At 36.5% G+C, this 21,878-nt stretch overlaps 1 protein-coding gene across 2 annotated transcripts in view; it reads right to left on the bottom strand.

The window, feature by feature from the left end:
• LOC142664682 (uncharacterized) overlaps positions 1 to 21,878 on the bottom strand; it is a 104,906-nt gene that overhangs the window by 38,670 nt on the left and 44,358 nt on the right. Inside the window, exons 2-5 of one of the 2 annotated variants that reach the window (XM_075843919.1) lie at positions 8,692 to 8,936; positions 7,573 to 7,736; positions 6,913 to 7,086; positions 6,705 to 6,828 (exon numbers count right to left, since the gene is read on the bottom strand). In XM_075843919.1, coding sequence (XP_075700034.1) covers positions 6,705 to 6,828; positions 6,913 to 7,086; positions 7,573 to 7,650 — 376 coding nt within the window. In that variant the 5' untranslated portion in view covers positions 7,651 to 7,736; positions 8,692 to 8,936. The remainder of the gene's footprint in view (positions 1 to 6,704; positions 6,829 to 6,912; positions 7,087 to 7,572; positions 7,737 to 8,691; positions 8,937 to 21,878) is intronic. The other variant, XM_075843928.1, reaches the window with a different exon arrangement.

Genomic DNA, 21,878 nt, shown 5'->3' with positions numbered 1-21,878 from the left:
TTGGCACATAAAATGTGCAAAAAAAACCACGTGTCAAATACATGGCATGTGAACCGGTCAACTGAAAATGAAAAGTCATTAACTTCACTTTCATCATTCTAAAGGTATGTTCACACACAATGTGTTCAGCTGAAAAATCGGAAGAACGCCTACAAGCATCTGCCCATTGGTTTCAATGGGAAATACGGCGTTCTGTTTCGACAGGGCGTTTTTTTACGTGCTCGTTTTCCAAAACGCGCACGTAAAAAACGCCCACCAAAATGAAGTGCACATCACTACTTGGGATGTTTTTGGAGACGTTTTTAATTGACTTTATAGAAAATATCCAAAAACGGCCGTAAAAAACGCGAGTTTGATTAAAAAATGGCTGAAAATCAGGATCTGGTTTCCCTTTGTTTAGTAAGCGTGTGAACATACCCATAGCCTTTTGGTGTTCTATAACTTCTGCCAGCTGCAGAATCCCACCCAAAATGGCTGCCGGACACTGCTTAGCAATTTGAAGACACCTTTTCCAGGCTTGTAGGAGGGGGGGGGGGTGAGATTCCCTCCCACATTTACGGCAGCTGTGAGTCAGGTTGCTTTGCCTTATTCACCTTGCTGTAATTCTGTGAAGTGCTCCCCCTGGTGGCCAACAAAGGAAAACGTCAAATTATTATTTCATTTTTAATACTTTCCACCATATGGAAGAAAAAAAAATACGGCAAAAAAACTTAAAAAATGTAATAGAAATAAGTAACGACACTTAAAAAAAAAAAGTTTCATTCGCGACACATTCCCTTTAATGTTATGGCTGATGGGTGTATATCTTAGGATCTGTGCAAACCAAGTTTTGAGCCTTCTATCGGAGTTACACATCAAGAGGACTCCCGAAGTATACCTTGCATGGAAAGCTGCAACGTATCTCACTCAATAGACATACAATGAGACACGTGACCTATACAGCCCCTTTCCCCTCGCAGGCAGCGCTTCACTGAACAATACACGGTATAGGGGAACAAGGGTGATCTTTACTACTCCCATGCAGAAGATGCAGTCAGTGTAACAGAGGTAAACAGTGATCACCCCACCTCGCCTTCACCTCTTCCATACTACTCCTTGTTCCCTATATACTATGTATAGTTCATAGAAACAATGCCTGTCATGCTGTATGTACTGTAGTTTGTTCCCCCCTTGCAGCCGCCTCATTCGGGGAGTATGTATTGTGCCCAGCTATGAGGTGCGGGCCGGAAGTGGGAAGTGTTCTTGTCTGTGGCACGAGCACTGCGAGGTGGACATGACTAAGCAAGAGACGGGGGCACGATATATACTGCTGTGCTGGTGTGGCGAGGAAAAGAGGGTCACATCCACCGTGCACACTGCAGGCTCTATTGTCTCTGTTCTAGAGAAGGTTATTCAAGGAGCAGGATCAGGCCAAGCCTCCTCCGAAACTTCCGAGGCGGAGATACACAGTATTGCAACGATTGAGTTTGCCCAGGGAAGGTCCAGTGAAAACTGTTCAGTTACATCATTGGAGCTTCTCACCTTATCCGTTTAACGGAGTCCTGTGACGGATGCCATATAGTGCCATCTGCCACCTATAGGCCCCAATTGTAAAAAAAAAAATGATGTTTGGGTATATGTTTTTTACTGGACTCCGCAGGATGGAATAGTGTAGTGTACTACGCTATTCTATACAGTTTTGTAGCTGTATACTGACGTATATCAGCCCGACGAAGGCCAAACAGATGGTTCAGTGAGACGCCTCAGGTAATGGTTCAAGGTATGGCCATAAGATTTCTTATATACAAAGATATTAAAATAATCCTAGGGGCCAGTAACAGATGTGTATCAACTATGAATAATATGGTGGCAATGTATACTGCAGATAACACAATAATGTTAGTAGAAGAGAAGAATTTCTCCTTGTTGTTTACTAAACCTTTCTTACTAAGAGTGATAGAATCAGGAGAGGAGGGAAATGTAGGAGAACTCCACTATGGAGTGGCCACTTGCTCCATTTTGCCTGAATTTTGAATATTTAAATAAACTTCAGAATCATTATTGGATATTTGGATTAGAATATTTTGCTTTCTGAACACATTTAATTTTGGGCGGAGATTTTGTTGGATATTATCTGTGTTTGGCTCTAACGCACTGAGGATAAGGGGCCACAACTTCTTGTTATCTTTAGTTTCAGACACTGAAAATAAAAAAGTAATGTAGGATCATATGATTTACTGGCTTTTCATCATGAGCAGATGTCGTTTAATATTGTACTACTTACAGGCTATGTACACCTTTGAACTGAATTCTTTTTAATGTTCATTTGCTTCCTAAATGTAAAATTAAGCAACTTACTAAATTAAAAGGTCATTAAAAAGGTCCTACCACTTGGCTGCTGTAGAGCCTGTGTAACTCCTGTAGACAGCTGGTCTCCTGCAAATTGTAACTCAAATCCGTCACTCCACTGCTGCTGGCGGCTGACTCAACCACTCTCCCTCCTCCTTTCTTTTTTTAGTGTTAGAGATAGCCGCGTGTGTGTGTGTGTGTGTGTGTGTGTGTGTGTGTGTGGGGGGGGGGGGGTGTACATAGCAGGTCCGAGTGTAGAGAAATCATCTTGATAGCCTGTGTGCTCTCCTTCCTATCTTCACTATGATACTAACAGCTTGTGTGATCTTGTCTGTGCAACCCTCCGCTGCCATCTCTAACACTGAGAGAAGGGAGGGGGAAGAGCAGTAGAGTCAGCCATTAAGAGGAGTGCACTGACGGATCTAAGTTAGAATTTGCAGGAGACCAACTGTCTACAGGGGTTTTACAATGTCCACAGCAGCCAAATGGTAGGAAATTGTAATGAAGACTATTTAGAAAGTTGCTTAATTTTGCATTGAGAAAGAAAATTAACAAGAAAAATAATTTCAGTTCAAAAAGCTGAACATAGCCTTTAAAAGGAACCGGTTAGTAGGTTTAAAGCCTCTAAACCACCAGTATGCCGTCATGAAGCCTGAGTTTAGCGCTCTAAACTTGCCTACCTAAAAAAAAGGACATTTAGAGAATGGTTGGTAAAGTAAATGACAACTTACCGGAAGAAGTCCAGCAGCATCGGGTGCATGCACATATGAAGCCGAGGACACTACACCTCACTTTACTGTGCATGCGCAGTGAACTGTCCTCTGCTTCATATGCGCCTGATGTCGCTCCCGAGCTCGTTTCGGTAAGTTGTAATTTACTTTACTAACTATTCCTTAACATCTGTTTATGAGGTAGGCAGGTATTGAACACTAGACCCCGGCTGTATATCGGTATGCTGGTGGTTTAGTGGCTCCAAACCTACTGACAGGTTCCCTTAGTTATTATTGGCTGATCAAGGTTTCTAAGAAGGTGTGAACCTCTACTGTTTCGATATCAATGTATTTCTATGTTATTAATTATGGTATAAAATCAGCTGCACGTCCCGAATATGTTATAGAATCACTAGTTGCGCAATTCCCAAAAGTCTGCTGGAGACCGTCGGGAGTAAGCATGCAAATAAAACCGCAACCCCAAATCCGTCACAACTCTGATCGACAGAATCTAAGGCTACTCTGAGGTATTCGCCAGAGCCCACCGCAAGGCGGGATGGTTTTTGATGCACAGAACCCAGGTTGTTCTAACAGAGTTTAGTGTTGGATAAGGGGTGCAATGCAGGCTAAACCTGAACAGGTAACGAGACAGCCAGAGGGTAAACAGAAAGTCCAAAACAGGGCTAGTGGAAATCAGGTACAGCAGAGGTCACAACCAGCCGGGAGCAGATGATCAAAACCGGTAAACAAGGGGTTAACGAGAGACAAGCCGAGGTCAGTTTCTTAAAGACACAGACGCTTCCTAACAGAATACAGTTAAATCAGAACAGAATCTTAAGGGCGTCTGGTCTCCTTACACAAGGTTAGAAGCTCATACCGCAAATGACAGGGGGCTGATATTAACCCCTTCCAGCATTGCTCCTTACATGTTCAGCACAGGCAGGAGGTAAAGTAAGGAACGTCTGTTTGGAGCTCAGGCATCGGCTCCATCAGGAACGTCTGACAAACTCTCAGATTTTATGAGCAGGATGACAAAGGGAAATCATTGTGTGTGGGCGGGGGAAGCAGGACTCACAGGCTTTCTCTAGGAGTCCTGCCAGTATTTATACCGTTCTTTACATGAAAATAGTAAATGATGTCATAGAAAACCTTATATCCCAGATCTCAGCGTCTACCCCCCGATCCTATGCTGCCCTCTGATAGGGGAACATAAGAGACCTGAGACATCCACACTAAATGGATTGTTCTAACTGGACAAATCTTCTCAAATAAGAGGCTGGTCCAGAGAGTAGGCGTGCGCCATGGGTCCTGCTGCTGAAAGATCCGACAATCAGCTCATATCACCGGACAAAACTGCGGGCGGTCACATAATTAATATGTATGTAATATTACACAACTCCCAATCACATGAACCCCAACAATATAATACAATGGAAGTCGCTCTTTAACCCTCTCACTGCTTGTACGGAGCTATGCTCATGCAGAGGGAAAAGTACTGAGCACTAGGGATGCACGATGCATTGAAACTTCGATACTGTTTTGATAATCTGCATCCCCAAACGGTTCGATACCGTTATTTCATGCATTTCGATACTTAGCTGTGCGGCCGCACAGCTCAGTATTATAACACATGAATGTAGGGAGTGGGGCTACGGCTGTGTAACACAGCCACTGCCCCGCTCCAGAGTCCTGATAACAAGTGCGTCGGGATGAGGTGATGCGGGCAGCGCGGAAGACAGAACATGGCGGCGCACTACAAAACACCCCCATGTTCTGTCCTTAGTGCCTGCGCCGTCGCTCATTAATGCGGCGCCGGCCGCATCTCCTCATGCTGACCGCGAACGCACTTATTGTCAGGAGCGGGGGGATGACTGTATTACACAGCCGCAGCCCTGTTCTATAACGGCAGAGACCAGAGAAACCTCTCATCTCCGCCGCTAATCCTGTGAATGCTGCGATCACAGTGGACTGCAGCATTCAAGAGGAAGTGACAAGGGGGGATGCCCCTTGGATCACATCACAGGAATTCCTGTGACGCGATTGGGGGACATACCATATATGGGCAGACAGCCCAGGGTCCATTGAAGGACTCCATGGCTGTCTTACCATATTTCCTGTTGTTAGAGCATACATAGGTATGTCCTAACAACTGCCTGTGTACTATTAGTACACAGGCTAATGTACTGGCATATAGATATACACCGGTACATTACTATCAGTATATAGATATATACCAGTACATTACTATCAGCATATAGATATATACCGGTACATTACTATCAGTGTATAGATATATACAGTACATTACTATCAGTATATAGATATATACCAGTACATCACTATCAGTATATAGATATATACGGTACATTACTATTAGTATATAGATATATACGGTACATTACTATCAGCATATAGATATATACAGTACATTACTATCAGCATGTAGATATAGGCCAGGACATTACAGTTTAAAAATAAAGTAAAAGCATCAAATAATATTAAATTAAAAAAAATACACATAAACCTTTTTTACAATAAACATTAAAATAAGTCTCAATACATAAAACATCCACACATTCAGTATTGGCGCGGCCGTAAAAACCTGCACAACAATTTTTTTGCATCATTTTTGATGTGTACATTGTAAAAAAATAAAATAAAAACTGCTTTCTTTCACTTATTAATGTGAGGCACGAGGTGTGATGAATTTAACCTCCATGTGCCTCACATTAATAGTAATTAACCCCATCATGTGCCTCACACATTAACCCACTATGACTGAGAAACATGATGGGGTTAATTACTATTAATGTGAGGCACATTCAAAATTCATCACATCTCGCGCCTCACATTAGAAAATTAAATAACTTTTTTTTTTATTACTGTTGGCAAAGTATCGAATTGGTATAGAAATCGCAACACTACACAAAGTATCGGTTTCGAAGTCCAAATTCTGGTATCGAGACATCCCTACGGAGCACAGCTCGGACCGTAGTGTTACTGCAGGGAGAACGGCGTGTAATGAGCAGCAGCTTCTCCCTGCACAGTAAGAGTAAAGTTTAACAGTCCATGACCACCCTGAGCAGGTCTTCTACATTTCTAGCGTCCTGCTGCTGGATTCCGCTTGTTCTTGAGTTCAATCCCCCTGAAACTCCATTCCAATAAAATGTTTAAAATAAAATGTAATGGAGTGTAAAATAAATAAAGCATTATATCTCCGCACACACACATTGTTCAACCTGTTTTACTTTCAATCGGACAGATCCCTGGATCCACATTCCTCATTACTACCAGTGACCCTGTGTATTGTGTCTTACAAGGAATATCTTTAACCCTTTCTTATCTCTCTCCACACCTTACCATTACCAAATCCTGTGGGAGTCGGTTCCATGACTTTACGGTTCGGACAGTGATGTGCGGCATTAGGACTTTGTGATGAAATTGCATTCAACTCATCTGAATGTGGTTACTAAAAATTCATGCACCTACTGCAGAAAGAACTACATTCAGATATATGGAAACTTCTGCGTGTGAACATAACCTAGTGCAGCACTGCAGCAAAGCGAGGAACGTGTGATCAGAGATCAGGAATCACCTGTATATACTGCACATGATGAAATTAACACTTCAAAAAATAAACAACATATAATATCTGTATCTTCTCACCTTGTGATGTGCGCGGAAGGTAGTCCTCCATCATGACCTCCTCGTACAGATCCTTGTGTCCTTCTAGATACTCCCACTCCTCCATGGAGAAATAGACAGCGACGTCCTCACACCTTATAGGAACCTGACACACACAATGATACAGTCATCACCCAGACTCCTCCAGTGCTGTTACTGTAGAATTTCCCAGCATTCCCAGCAGTGTCACCTCTCCAGTCAGCAGCTCAGTCATCTTGTAGATCAGTTCTAAGATCTTCTTCTCATGTATCCGGGAGTGCGGGGGAAGCTCTGTGATGGGGCTCTGACTACTGCTCCATCCTCCTGACTCATGGATGATGGGAGTCGTACAGTCACCCGATGTCTTCTTCACTATTGTGTACTCCTGTGTATGGAGAGAGACACTTAGAGAACTGAACACAGTATTCCCCCCTCAGTAGAGGGAGATTGTGACCCCGCTGTATAGAGCTCTAGTGACCCCACATCTGTAATACTGGAGACCTCACCTACAAAAAGACATTGAGAAAATAGAACGAGGCCAAAACTAAAAAGGAAATAATATTGGGGGACTAGATGGACCATGTGCTCTCCTCCTGCCGTCATCTTCTATGTTTCTATATAGAGGTCATCCTGATCCTCCTGGTTCCTTGTCATTCTCATTGCTCTACAACATTACTATTGCTGCATTGGTGACATGGCACATAACTGACCATATTGGTGGCTGATCTTCAGCTTTTCTGCTGGTGGCTTCTTGACGTCACTTGGAAGGTCTGGACGCTGTTATACAGGACACTGGATTCTTCCTATTACTTCCTATTATGTATTATCCCTTCCCTATGTGTGACTTGTTCTATAATGTAGAAAAGTTTACCTCTCCGCTCAACAGGTAGATGATCTTCAAGGTGAAGTCTAATATTCTTCTGCTCATCTCATTCCTGTCCTTGTCCATCCTTGCTGGGTCACTCAGGAGAAGGAACGTTGTGGAGGAGAAGATGAGAAAACTGGAGGAACTGGAGGATCTAGTACTGCAGACGTCTTTATGGAGAAAGGAGAAGATGGAGATCATACAGGGGACAACATCATGTGTGACATACAGAACCTCACTTATTCATCATTGAGAGAAAGATCTTCTCAGAGCCGTCACCACATGGAATAAAGGGGTATTCCCAACACGGACATTTCTCCCCAGGATATGCCAGAAATGTCTGGTAGATGCGGCTCCACCTCTGGCCGTGCTCAGCTGTTTCTGGAACTCCTATACAAGTGAATGGAGAGAGTAGTGCACATGTGTGGTCACCTCTCCATTCATTCTCCACCTGGATGTAGTCATCACCTCACCAGCCGGGTCGGGGGCAGCCCGTTCTCCACATAGAGGTGGGACCCCCATATATCAGACATTTATGGCATATCTCTCAGGTGAGAAGAGTAAAATGAAGACACCCCCCCCCCCCCAATGAAGTCCTGACTCCTGACAACCTGACACATGGCGGATACTGGGGAGACATTGCTGACATCTCACAAGACGTGGTGCACACTATGCAGTCAGTGTTTGATATGAACTGTGAGGTTCTGCAGCAGCTGAGGTAACATTATATATACGGAAAATGCAGTGTAGTATCATGTTATAGCGCAGGTGGAGCGGAGCAGAGTGATACATTGTTTTGTGGGATAAGATTCTGTATAAACTTGTATTTTACTCATTTAACCCCTTCCTGCACAGGACATTTACCGCTCAGATGACATAGGGAAGACCGGACACCTGCTGCAAAGGTCGGAGACCGGAGAGGACTACAATTAGAACCGTTTCAACCAGAGTATTTGAGCTTCGTAACGAAATGCTTATCTTCTTCAAGAACAGCAAAAGAACAGTATTTTCAAACTTTTTGGAAGACGATGCTTTTCTGCAGAAATTGGCATATCTAGCCAGTATATATCAACATCTTAACACCTTAAATACCAGCATGCAGGAGCCGAAAGAGAACATACTTACTGCCACAGACAAACTCCTGGCTTTTAAGAACAAACTAAAAATTTGGGAAAAGCACCTTCTTTCAAGAACAGAAATGTTTCATCTTTTAAGTCAAGTTACTGGTGACGGTCGGCCTGATGAAGAAGTAATTGCATTAGCAATCAGTCATGTGAAATCATTGTCTGAGAATTTGGACCATTATTTCTCTTCTTTATCTTCTGAATCGGAGTTATATGACTGGATAAGAAATGCACAGTTCTCCCTGCCTGAAGAAGAACAGATAAGTTAATTGAGGTGTGATGAATACCTATATAGTAACAAACCAAACGATAAACGTTCACGATAAACGTCCACACATATCAAAAGAAAAACAAAGAATGAATACCCATGACTGTATGTGTGGACATATCACACATCCCAAAAAGGGACAAAATCAAACATCAAGTACACAAGTATGACTTGTAATAATGGCAATACTTTATTAAATATACATAAAAACATGTTGGCCATGAGGACCTAAAATAAGACATAAAATTTAAATGCATGGATGAGGAGAATACAAGAGCTGTAACAAGTAAATAATACTCAAGAGGCAAAGAAAAGCATAATAAACAATTCATAGAACAACTTGCAAATAAAGAAGCTCAAAAACCACAATGTGGTACATGCACAGTGCCTGCATAATAGAGAAAGTAATGAGCCAAACAGAGTATATAGCGAGCAGAGCCCACCCACACTGGTATATGTGTGAGTGTAAAGATATAGTGACCAGGGGGTAACCGCAAATCAAATCCGGTGTAAAGGATCTGCCAGGCACAGCTTCGGGGTTAACGCCCATAGATAATCAGTCTGCACCTGCTTCTATGTCTGTGAGACTGACTCCATCTTCCACCACTCAGGGTGGCAGGTTTAGGAGTGGGAGAACCTATCACAGCCTGGCCAGACGGAGCTAGCTCCCGCCCTCTGTCTATTTATACCTGCCTTTCCTGTTCCTCCTTGCTTGTGATTCTTCTCTGTTGGTTTCCTGGCCCTGCTGCAGCTTCTTGTACTATTGTCCTTGCTTCATATTGACCCCGGCTTGCTGACTACTCTCCTGCTCTGCGTTTGGTACCTCGTACACTCCTGGTTTGACTCGGCTTGTTCACTACTATTCTGCTCTGCGTTTGGTACCTCGTACTCTCCTGGTTTGACTCGGCTTGTTCACTTCTCTTGTTGCTCACGGTGTTGCCGTGGGCAACTTCCCCTTTCTCCCCCTAGCACTGTGTACCCTTGTCTGTTTGTCTGTCGTGCACTTATTGAGCGTAGGGACCGTCGCCCAGTTGTACCCTGTCGCCTAGGGCGGGTCGTTGCAAGTAGGCAGGGACTGAGTGGCGGGTAGATTAGGGCTCACTTGTCTGTCTCCCCACCCCCGTCATTACATCCGGTCCCAGGACCTATACCAACCGGTATACTGCATAATCAGCCTAAAAGTGGACACCACACCACGAGCCCCAAGTGAATTGCAGTGTGACCGAAAACTGAAGATAAAATTCAGTGAAGCACCAACTGATGTTTTCTGGCTTTCAATTCAAACAGAATATCCTGCCATCTGTAAAACAGCTGTAGACCTTCTACTTCCCTTCTCCACACGTTGGCGAGCAAGCCTTCTCCTGCCCACAAGCATAAAGAGCCAAGCGGGCCACAGATCCAACTGTTGTGCAAGAAGCAATCCCAGATGTCCCATCAAAAGGTAAGTTCAAATGGGATACAAATGGGTAACAATTATAGGTATTGTCTATTACTATTTAGTAGCAGTTATATGCCTTCTGGTAAAAATGATTTGGAAAGGGAACTGAGGTGTGACCAAACATTCAAGATACAATTCTGTGATTTCAATCTGGATTTCCAAATAGAATATCCTGCCATCTATAAGACAGCTGCAGACCTTCTACTGGATTTCTCCACATCAAACGACTGACATTGTGAGCAAGCCTTCTCCTGCCCAACAAGAATGATTACACTTAAATTCAAAGTAACCGTCTGCTTCTTGAGTGTGTGTCCGAAATCAGGCCTCAGATTCAGGAAGAAGCTCGCCCAGGTGTCCCAATTTTCGTTTTGAGTTTGAAAGTTGTTTTCAAGTGCTAATAAATCACAGTTATATATAAATACTGGGTACAGCTTGTTTTTTTTAGCATTTTTTTGATCTTTTAGTAAACGTTATTTGGTAGGGGGTGCCTTGAGTATTTTTTTTTTTCCCAAGGGGTGCCTCGAGCCTGAAAAGCTTGGGAAACTCTGGTGTAGAGAAAAAAAACTAATTAAAATATTGTCATTTATAAGTCCGGTCATTATTTTTGAAGTGATAAAAACTTCACCTTACAAAGCGTTTTATTCTGGATGTTTTTGAACTATAAACTATTAACTATTTCACTGATAAATGATGATATTTTACGACTTCTTTTAGCGTGAAGTATAAGGAGCTCAGAAACATTATTGTAAAGTGTCTTCCCATTTGCGGTCAGGACTGGATGACATTATTCGGGATGGTGTACGAGTTATTCCAGAGAGACCCCAACACGAGGACAACGTCTCCCCCGAGTTTATGTGAGAGTGAAATACGGAGTCAGACTTGTCTCACCACTGAAGGTTATTTCCACCGTGGTCATAAAAAGCTGATCCTGGAATTATAACAAAGCTACAAATAGTTTTTCGTCTTGTACAGATAACGGGGTGTCACTAGTAAGACAGATATAGATTATACACATCACGTCATTTATCTCATCCGCTCTCTACAATGTCAGGGTCAATATGTCAGTCGTACAACATTAATGGTGCGAATACAGAAACCTCTTCTAGATACTAACAAGAAAGACGCCAGAAATCCATCAGTCATGTCCAAAGGCGGCCATCCCCATGACAACACTGAACGTCATGGTGCGGGGGGGGGGAGAAGTATGGAGCGATTTACAGGCAGCTGACACCTCGCACTAACAGCCAGGATCAGAGAGAACGCCGATCCCGGACATGTAACTACTTAGATGCTGCGGTCAATAGCGACTGCAGAATCTAAGCTTTTAGAAGAGGGGGTGGTCCTCTCTGACAACTCATCGGCCCCTCGCCATGCAAACACGGGGTATGAATGGTTGTCATGGCAGCCTGTGGGGGGGGGGTAATGTAGGAACGCCATTTTTCTGCTCCTATTAACCCCTTAAGCTTAATCACGATATACTGCGATACATTTGTGTTACAGTGTATTGTACCAGCGATCTAATCCGCACTAGTTCACGTCCCCCAGGGGAGTAATAAATATAGATTTATTTATTTTTAAAAAAAAACATTTTTTCTTCTAAAGTAATGTAAAAAACAAAAATGATAATCATAACTGGGATCACCGCATCCGTAAAAGTCAAAACCATTACAATATAACATTATTTACACCGCACGGTGAACGCCGTAACAAACAAAACATCAACTGCTGTTTTTTGGTCACCTTAGCACCAACAAAAAAGTAGTAAAAAACCTACAACCCGCCCCGTAAAATATAATCCCCAACAACGCTCCATCAACGAAAAAATTAAAAAAGTTAGGAAAGGAGGAAAAAACTAAAACAGAACCTGGCCTGGTGGTTAAGGGGTTAACCTGCGGTGCGGATTATAAACACGCAGGATATCAGATTTAAACCACGGATTCGCTGCGCATTTGTTGCAGAATTTCTCCATTAAGTTCAATGGGAAAGTCAAGTTCCGCAACAAACGCCATTGTTCCCAGAATCCTCTGCGGCTCCACCGCGTGTTCACAGCAACGCTGCAGGTTACACATATATAAAGAAGAAGGCGTCATGTGATCCCTGCAGCCAATCACAAGCTGGAGAGGTCACATGTCATATGGGTCACCTGGACACAGCGGGAAGAGCAGGACGTGTTGCTATTAGGGATGCACGGTGCATCGAAACTTCGATACTGTTTCGATACTCTGCATCCCCAAATGGTTCGATACCTTTATTTCATGTATTTCGATACTTAGCTGTGCGGACGTATAAGAGCGGTGCTGCGGCTCTGTAATACAGCCATTGCCTCGCTCTGGAGTCCTGATAACAAGTGCGCGGGGTCAGGATGATGTGATGCGGCCGGCGCTGCACTAATGGGCGGCGGCACAAGACAGAACATGGCGGGCGCACTACAAAACACCCCCATGTTCTGTCTTCAGTGCCTGAACCGCCGCTCATTACTGCAGCGCCGGCCGCTTCACATCATGCTGACCGCGCACACTTAATGTCAGGAGCGGGGCGATTACTGTATTACACAGCTGCAGCCCCTCTCTATAACGGTGGAGATCAGAGAAATCTCTCATCTCCGCCGCTAATCCCGTGAATGATGCGATCACAGCGGACTGCAGCATTCAGGGGAAAATGAGAAGGGGGGATGCCCCTTGGATCGCGTCACAGGAATCCATGCGATTGAGGGACATACCATATATGGGCAGACAGCCCAGGGTCTATTAAAGGACCCCATGGCTGTCTTACCATATTTCCTGTTGTTAGGACATACTTAGGTATGTCCTAACAACTGCCTGTGTACTATTAGTACACAGGCTAATGTACTGGCATATAGATATACACCGGTACATTACTATCAGTATATAGATATATACCAGTACATTACTATCAGTATATAGATATATACCAGTACATTACTATCAGTATATAGATATATAACAGTACATAACTATCAGTATATAGATATATACCAGTGCATTACTATCAGCATATAGATATATACCAGTGCATTACTATCAGTATATAGATATATACCAGTACATTACTATCAGTATATAGATATATACAGTACATTACTATCAGTGTATAGATATATACCAGTACATTACTATCAGTATATAGATATATACCAGTACATTACTATCAGTGTATAGATATATACCAGTACATTACTATCAGTATATAGATATATACCAGTACATTACTATCAGTATAAAGATATATAACAGTACATCACTATCAGTATATAGATATATACCAGTGCATTACTATCAGCATATAGATATATACCAGTACATTACTATCAGTATATAGATATATACAGTACATTACTATCAGTGTATAGATATATATACCGTACATTACTATCAGTGTATAGATATATATACAGTACATTACTATCAGTGTATAGATATATACAGTACATTACTATCAGTGTATAGATATATATACGGTACATTACTATCAGTGTATAGATATATATACAGTACATTACTATCAGTGTATAGATATATATACAGTACATTACTATCAGTGTATAGATATATATACAGTACATTACTATCAGCGTATAGATATATACAGTACATTACTATCAGCGTATAGATATATATACAGTACATTACTATCAGCGTATAGATATATATACAGTACATTACTATCAGTGTATAGATATATATACAGTACATTACTATCAGTGTATAGATATATATATATACAGTACATTACTATCAGTGTATAGATATATACCGGTACATTACTATCAGTGTATAGATATATACCGGTACATTACTATCAGCGTATAGATATATACCAGTACATTACTATCAGTGTATAGATATATACCGGTACATTACTATCAGCGTATAGATATATACCAGTACATTACTATCAGTGTATAGATATATACCGGTACATTACTATCAGCGTATAGATATATACAGTACATTACTATCAGTGTATAGATATATATAGTACATTACTATCAGTGTATAGATATATACCAGTACATTACTATCAGTGTATAGATATATATACAGTACATTACTATCAGTGTATAGATATATATACAGTACATTACTATCAGTGTATAGATATATATACAGTACATTACTATCAGTGTATAGATATATATATACAGTACATTACTATCAGTGTATAGATATATATACAGTACATTACTATCAGTGTATAGATATATATACAGTACATTACTATCAGTGTATAGATATATACCGGTACATTACTATCAGCGTATAGATATATACAGTACATTACTATCAGTATATAGATATATATACAGTACATTACTATCAGTGTATAGATATATACAGTACATTACTATCAGTGTATAGATATATACAGTACATTACTATCAGTGTATAGATATATATACAGTACATTACTATCAGTGTATAGATATATACAGTACATTACTATCAGTGTATAGATATATATATACAGTACATTACTATCAGTGTATAGATATATATACAGTACATTACTATCAGTGTATAGATATATACCAGTACATTACTATCAGTGTATAGATATATACAGTACATTACTATCAGTGTATAGATATATATACAGTACATTACTATCAGTGTATAGATATATACCAGTACATTACTATCAGTGTATAGATATATACAGTACATTACTATCAGTGTATAGATATATATACAGTACATTACTATCAGTGTATAGATATATATATATACACAGTACATTACTATCAGTGTATAGATATATATACAGTACATTACTATCAGTGTATAGATATATATACAGTACATTACTATCAGTGTATAGATATATACAGTACATTACTATCAGTGTATAGATATATACAGTACATTACTATCAGTGTATAGATATATATACAGTACATTACTATCAGTGTATAGATATATACAGTACATTACTATCAGTGTATAGATATATATACAGTACATTACTATCAGTGTATAGATATATATATATACGGTACATTACTATCAGTGTATATATATATACAGTACATTACTATCAGTGTATATATATATACAGTACATTACTATCAGTGTATAGATATATATACAGTACATTACTATCAGTATATAGATATATATACAGTACATTACTATCAGTGTATAGATATATATACAGTACATTACTATCAGTGTATAGATATATACAGTACATTACTATCAGTGTATAGATATATATACAGTACATTACTATCAGTGTATAGATATATACAGTACATTACTATCAGTGTATAGATATATATACAGTACATTACTATCAGTGTATAGATATATACAGTACATTACTATCAGTGTATAGATATATATACGGTACATTACTATCAGTGTATAGATATATACAGTACATTACTATCAGTGTATAGATATATACAGTACATTACTATCAGTGTATAGATATATATACAGTACATTACTATCAGTGTATAGATATATATACAGTACATTACTATCAGTGTATAGATATATATACAGTACATTACTATCAGTGTATAGATATATACAGTACATTACTATCAGTGTATAGATATATATACAGTACATTACTATCAGTGTATAGATATATACAGTACATTACTATCAGTGTATAGATATATATACAGTACATTACTATCAGTGTATAGATATATATACAGTACATTACTATCAGTGTATAGATATATATATATACAGTACATTACTATCAGTGTATAGATATATACAGTACATTACTATCAGTGTATAGATATATATACAGTACATTACTATCAGTATATAGATATATACAGTACATTACTATCAGTGTATAGATATATATATATACAGTACATTACTATCAGTGTATAGATATATATACACGGTACATTACTATCAGTGTATAGATATATATACAGTACATTACTATCAGTGTATAGATATATATACAGTACATTACTATCAGTGTATAGATATATATACAGTACATTACTATCAGTGTATAGATATATACAGTACATTACTATCAGTATATAGATATATATATACAGTACATTACTATCAGTGTATAGATATATATACAGTACATTACTATCAGTGTATAGATATACACCAGTACATTACTATCAGTGTATAGATATATACAGTACATTACTATCAGTATATAGATATATATACGGTACATTACTATCAGTGTATAGATATATACCGGTACATTACTATCAGTGTATAGATATATACCGGTACATTACTATCAGTGTATAGATATATACAGTACATTACTATCAGTATATAGATATATACCGGTACATTACTATCAGTGTATAGATATATACAGTACATTACTATCAGTGTATAGATATATATACAGTACATTACTATCAGTGTATAGATATATATACAGTACATTACTATCAGTGTATAGATATATATACAGTACATTACTATCAGTGTATAGATATATACGGTACATTACTATCAGCGTATAGATATATACAGTACATTACTATCAGTGTATAGATATATATACAGTACATTACTATCAGTGTATAGATATATACAGTACATTAGTATCAGTGTATAGATATATATACAGTACATTATTATCAGTGTATAGATATATACAGTACATTACTATCAGTGTATAGATATATATATATACAGTACATTACTATCAGTGTATAGATATATACAGTACATTACTATCAGTGTATAGATATATACAGTACATTACTATCAGTGTATAGATATATATACAGTACATTACTATCAGTGTATAGATATATATACGGTACATTACTATCAGTGTATAGATATATATACGGTACATTACTATCAGTGTATAGATATATATACAGTACATTACTATCAGTGTATAGATATATACAGTACATTACTATCAGTGTATAGATATATATACAGTACATTACTATCAGTGTATAGATATATACCGGTACATTACTATCAGTGTATAGATATATACGGTACATTACTATCAGTGTATAGATATATATATACAGTACATTACTATCAGTGTATAGATATATACAGTACATTACTATCAGTGTATAGATATATATATATACAGTACATTACTATCAGTGTATAGATATATACAGTACATTACTATCAGTGTATAGATATATACCGGTACATTACTATCAGCGTATAGATATATACCAGTACATTACTATCAGTGTATAGATATATACCGGTACATTACTATCAGCGTATAGATATATACAGTACATTACTATCAGTGTATAGATATATATACAGTACATTACTATCAGTGTATAGATATATACAGTACATTACTATCAGTGTATAGATATATATACAGTACATTACTATCAGTGTATAGATATATATACAGTACATTACTATCAGTGTATAGATATATATATATACAGTACATTACTATCAGTGTATAGATATATACAGTACATTACTATCAGTGTATAGATATATATACAGTACATTACTATCAGTGTATAGATATATATACAGTACATTACTATCAGTGTATAGATATATACAGTACATTACTATCAGTGTATAGATATATATACAGTACATTACTATCAGTGTATATATATATATACAGTACATTACTATCAGTGTATAGATATATATACAGTACATTACCATCAGTGTATAGATATATACAGTACATTACTATCAGTGTATAGATATATACAGTACATTACTATCAGTGTATAGATATATACAGTACATTACTATCAGTGTATAGATATATATAGTACATTACTATCAGTGTATAGATATATATACAGTACATTACTATCAGTGTATAGATATATATACAGTACATTACCATCAGTGTATAGATATATACAGTACATTACTATCAGTGTATAGATATATATAGTACATTACTATCAGTGTATAGATATATACAGTACATTACTATCAGTGTATAGATATATATAGTACATTACTATCAGTGTATAGATATATATATAGTACATTACTATCAGTGTATAGATATATATACAGTACATTACCATCAGTGTATAGATATATACAGTACATTACTATCAGTGTATAGATATATATAGTACATTACTATCAGTGTATAGATATATACAGTACATTACTATCAGTGTATAGATATATATATACAGTACATTACTATCAGTGTATAGATATATATACAGTACATTACTATCAGTGTATAGATATATATACAGTACATTACTATCAGTGTATAGATATATATACAGTACATTACTATCAGTGTATAGATATATATACAGTACATTACCATCAGTGTATAGATATATACAGTACATTACTATCAGTGTATAGATATATACAGTACATTACTATCAGTGTATAGATATATATACAGTACATTACTATCAGTGTATAGATATATATACGGTACATTACTATCAGTGTATAGATATATATACGGTACATTACTATCAGTGTATAGATATATATACAGTACATTACTATCAGTGTATAGATATATATATAGTACATTACTATCAGTGTATAGATATATACCGGTACATTACTATCAGTGTATAGATATATACAGTACATTACTATCAGTGTATAGATATATACAGTACATTACTATCAGTGTATAGATATATATACAGTACATTACTATCAGTGTATAGATATATACCGGTACATTACTATCAGCGTATAGATATATACCAGTACATTACTATCAGTGTATAGATATATATACGGTACATTACTATCAGTGTATAGATATATATATACAGTACATTACTATCAGTGTATAGATATATATACGGTACATTACTATCAGTGTATAGATATATATATATACAGTACATTACTATCAGTGTATAGATATATATACAGTACATTACTATCAGTGTATAGATATATACCGGTACATTACTATCAGTATATAGATATATACGGTACATTACTATCAGTGTATAGATATATACAGTACATTACTATCAGTGTATAGATATATATATATACAGTACATTACTATCAGTGTATAGATATATACCGGTACATTACTATCAGTGTATAGATATATACCGGTACATTACTATCAGTGTATAGATATATATACAGTACATTACTATCAGTGTATAGATATATACCGGTACATTACTATCAGTGTATAGATATATATACGGTACATTACTATCAGTGTATAGATATATACAGTACATTACTATCAGTGTATAGATATATATACAGTACATTACTATCAGTGTATAGATATATATACAGTACATTACTATCAGTGTATAGATATATATACAGTACATTACTATCAGTGTATAGATATATATATACAGTACATTACTATCAGTGTATAGATATATATACAGTACATTACTATCAGTGTATAGATATATATACAGTACATTACTATCAGTGTATAGATATATATACAGTACATTACTATCAGCGTATAGATATATATACAGTACATTACTATCAGTGTATAGCTATATATACAGTACATTACTATCAGTGTATAGATATATATACAGTACATTACTATCAGTGTATAGATATATACAGTACATTACTATCAGTGTATAGATATATATACAGTACATTACTATCAGTGTATAGATATATACAGTACATTACTATCAGTGTATAGATATATATACAGTACATTACTATCAGTGTATAGATATATACAGTACATTACTATCAGTGTATAGATATATACAGTACATTACTATCAGTGTATAGATATATATACAGTACATTACTATCAGTGTATAGATATATACAGTACATTACTATCGGTGTATAGATATATATACAGTACATTACTATCAGTGTATAGATATATATAGTACATTACTATCAGTGTATAGATATATATACAGTACATTACTATCAGTATATAGATATATATAGTACATTACTATCAGTGTATAGATATATACCAGTACATTACTATCAGTGTATAGATATATACCGGTACATTACTATCAGCGTATAGATATATACAGTACATTACTATCAGTGTATAGATATATATACAGTACATTACTATCAGTGTATAGATATATACAGTACATTACTATCAGTGTATAGATATATATACAGTACATTACTATCAGTGTATAGATATATACAGTACATTACTATCAGTGTATAGATATATACAGTACATTACTATCAGTGTATAGATATATATACAGTACATTACTATCAGTGTATAGATATATACAGTACATTACTATCAGTGTATAGATATACACCAGTACATTACTATCAGTGTATAGATATATATACAGTACATTACTATCAGTGTATAGATATATATACAGTACATTACTATCAGTGTATAGATATATACAGTACATTACTATCAGTGTATAGATATATATACAGTACATTACTATCAGTGTATAGATATATACAGTACATTACTATCAGTGTATAGATATATACAGTACATTACTATCAGTGTATAGATATATATACAGTACATTACTATCAGTGTATAGATATATATACGGTACATTACTATCAGTGTATAGATATATATACGGTACATTACTATCAGTGTATAGATATATACCAGTACATTACTATCAGTGTATAGATATATACAGTACATTACTATCAGTATATAGATATATACAGTACATTACTATCAGCGTATAGATATATACAGTACATTACTATCAGTGTATAGATATATATACAGTACATTACTATCAGTGTATAGATATATACAGTACATTAGTATCAGTGTATAGATATATATACAGTACATTATTATCAGTGTATAGATATATACAGTACATTACTATCAGTGTATAGATATATATATATACAGTACATTACTATCAGTGTATAGATATATACAGTACATTACTATCAGTGTATAGATATATACAGTACATTACTATCAGTGTATAGATATATATACAGTACATTACTATCAGTGTATAGATATATATATACGGTACATTACTATCAGTGTATAGATATATATACGGTACATTACTATCAGTGTATAGATATATATACAGTACATTACTATCAGTGTATAGATATATACAGTACATTACTATCAGTGTATAGATATATATACAGTACATTACTATCAGTGTATAGATATATACCGGTACATTACTATCAGTGTATAGATATATACGGTACATTACTATCAGTGTATAGATATATATATACAGTACATTACTATCAGTGTATAGATATATACAGTACATTACTATCAGTGTATAGATATATATATATACAGTACATTACTATCAGTGTATAGATATATATACAGTACATTACTATCAGTGTATAGATATATACAGTACATTACTATCAGTATATAGATATATATACAGTACATTACTATCAGCGTATAGATATATATACAGTACATTACTATCAGTGTATAGATATATATACAGTACATTACTATCAGTGTATAGATATATATACAGTACATTACTATCAGT

This window comes from Rhinoderma darwinii, chromosome 1, assembly GCF_050947455.1.
Source record: "Rhinoderma darwinii isolate aRhiDar2 chromosome 1, aRhiDar2.hap1, whole genome shotgun sequence".
In the NCBI taxonomy this organism is placed as follows: Eukaryota; Metazoa; Chordata; class Amphibia; order Anura; family Rhinodermatidae; genus Rhinoderma; species Rhinoderma darwinii.
The sequence above is the reverse complement of the archived record's forward strand: the minus strand, read 5'-3'. Positions and strand labels throughout refer to the sequence as shown.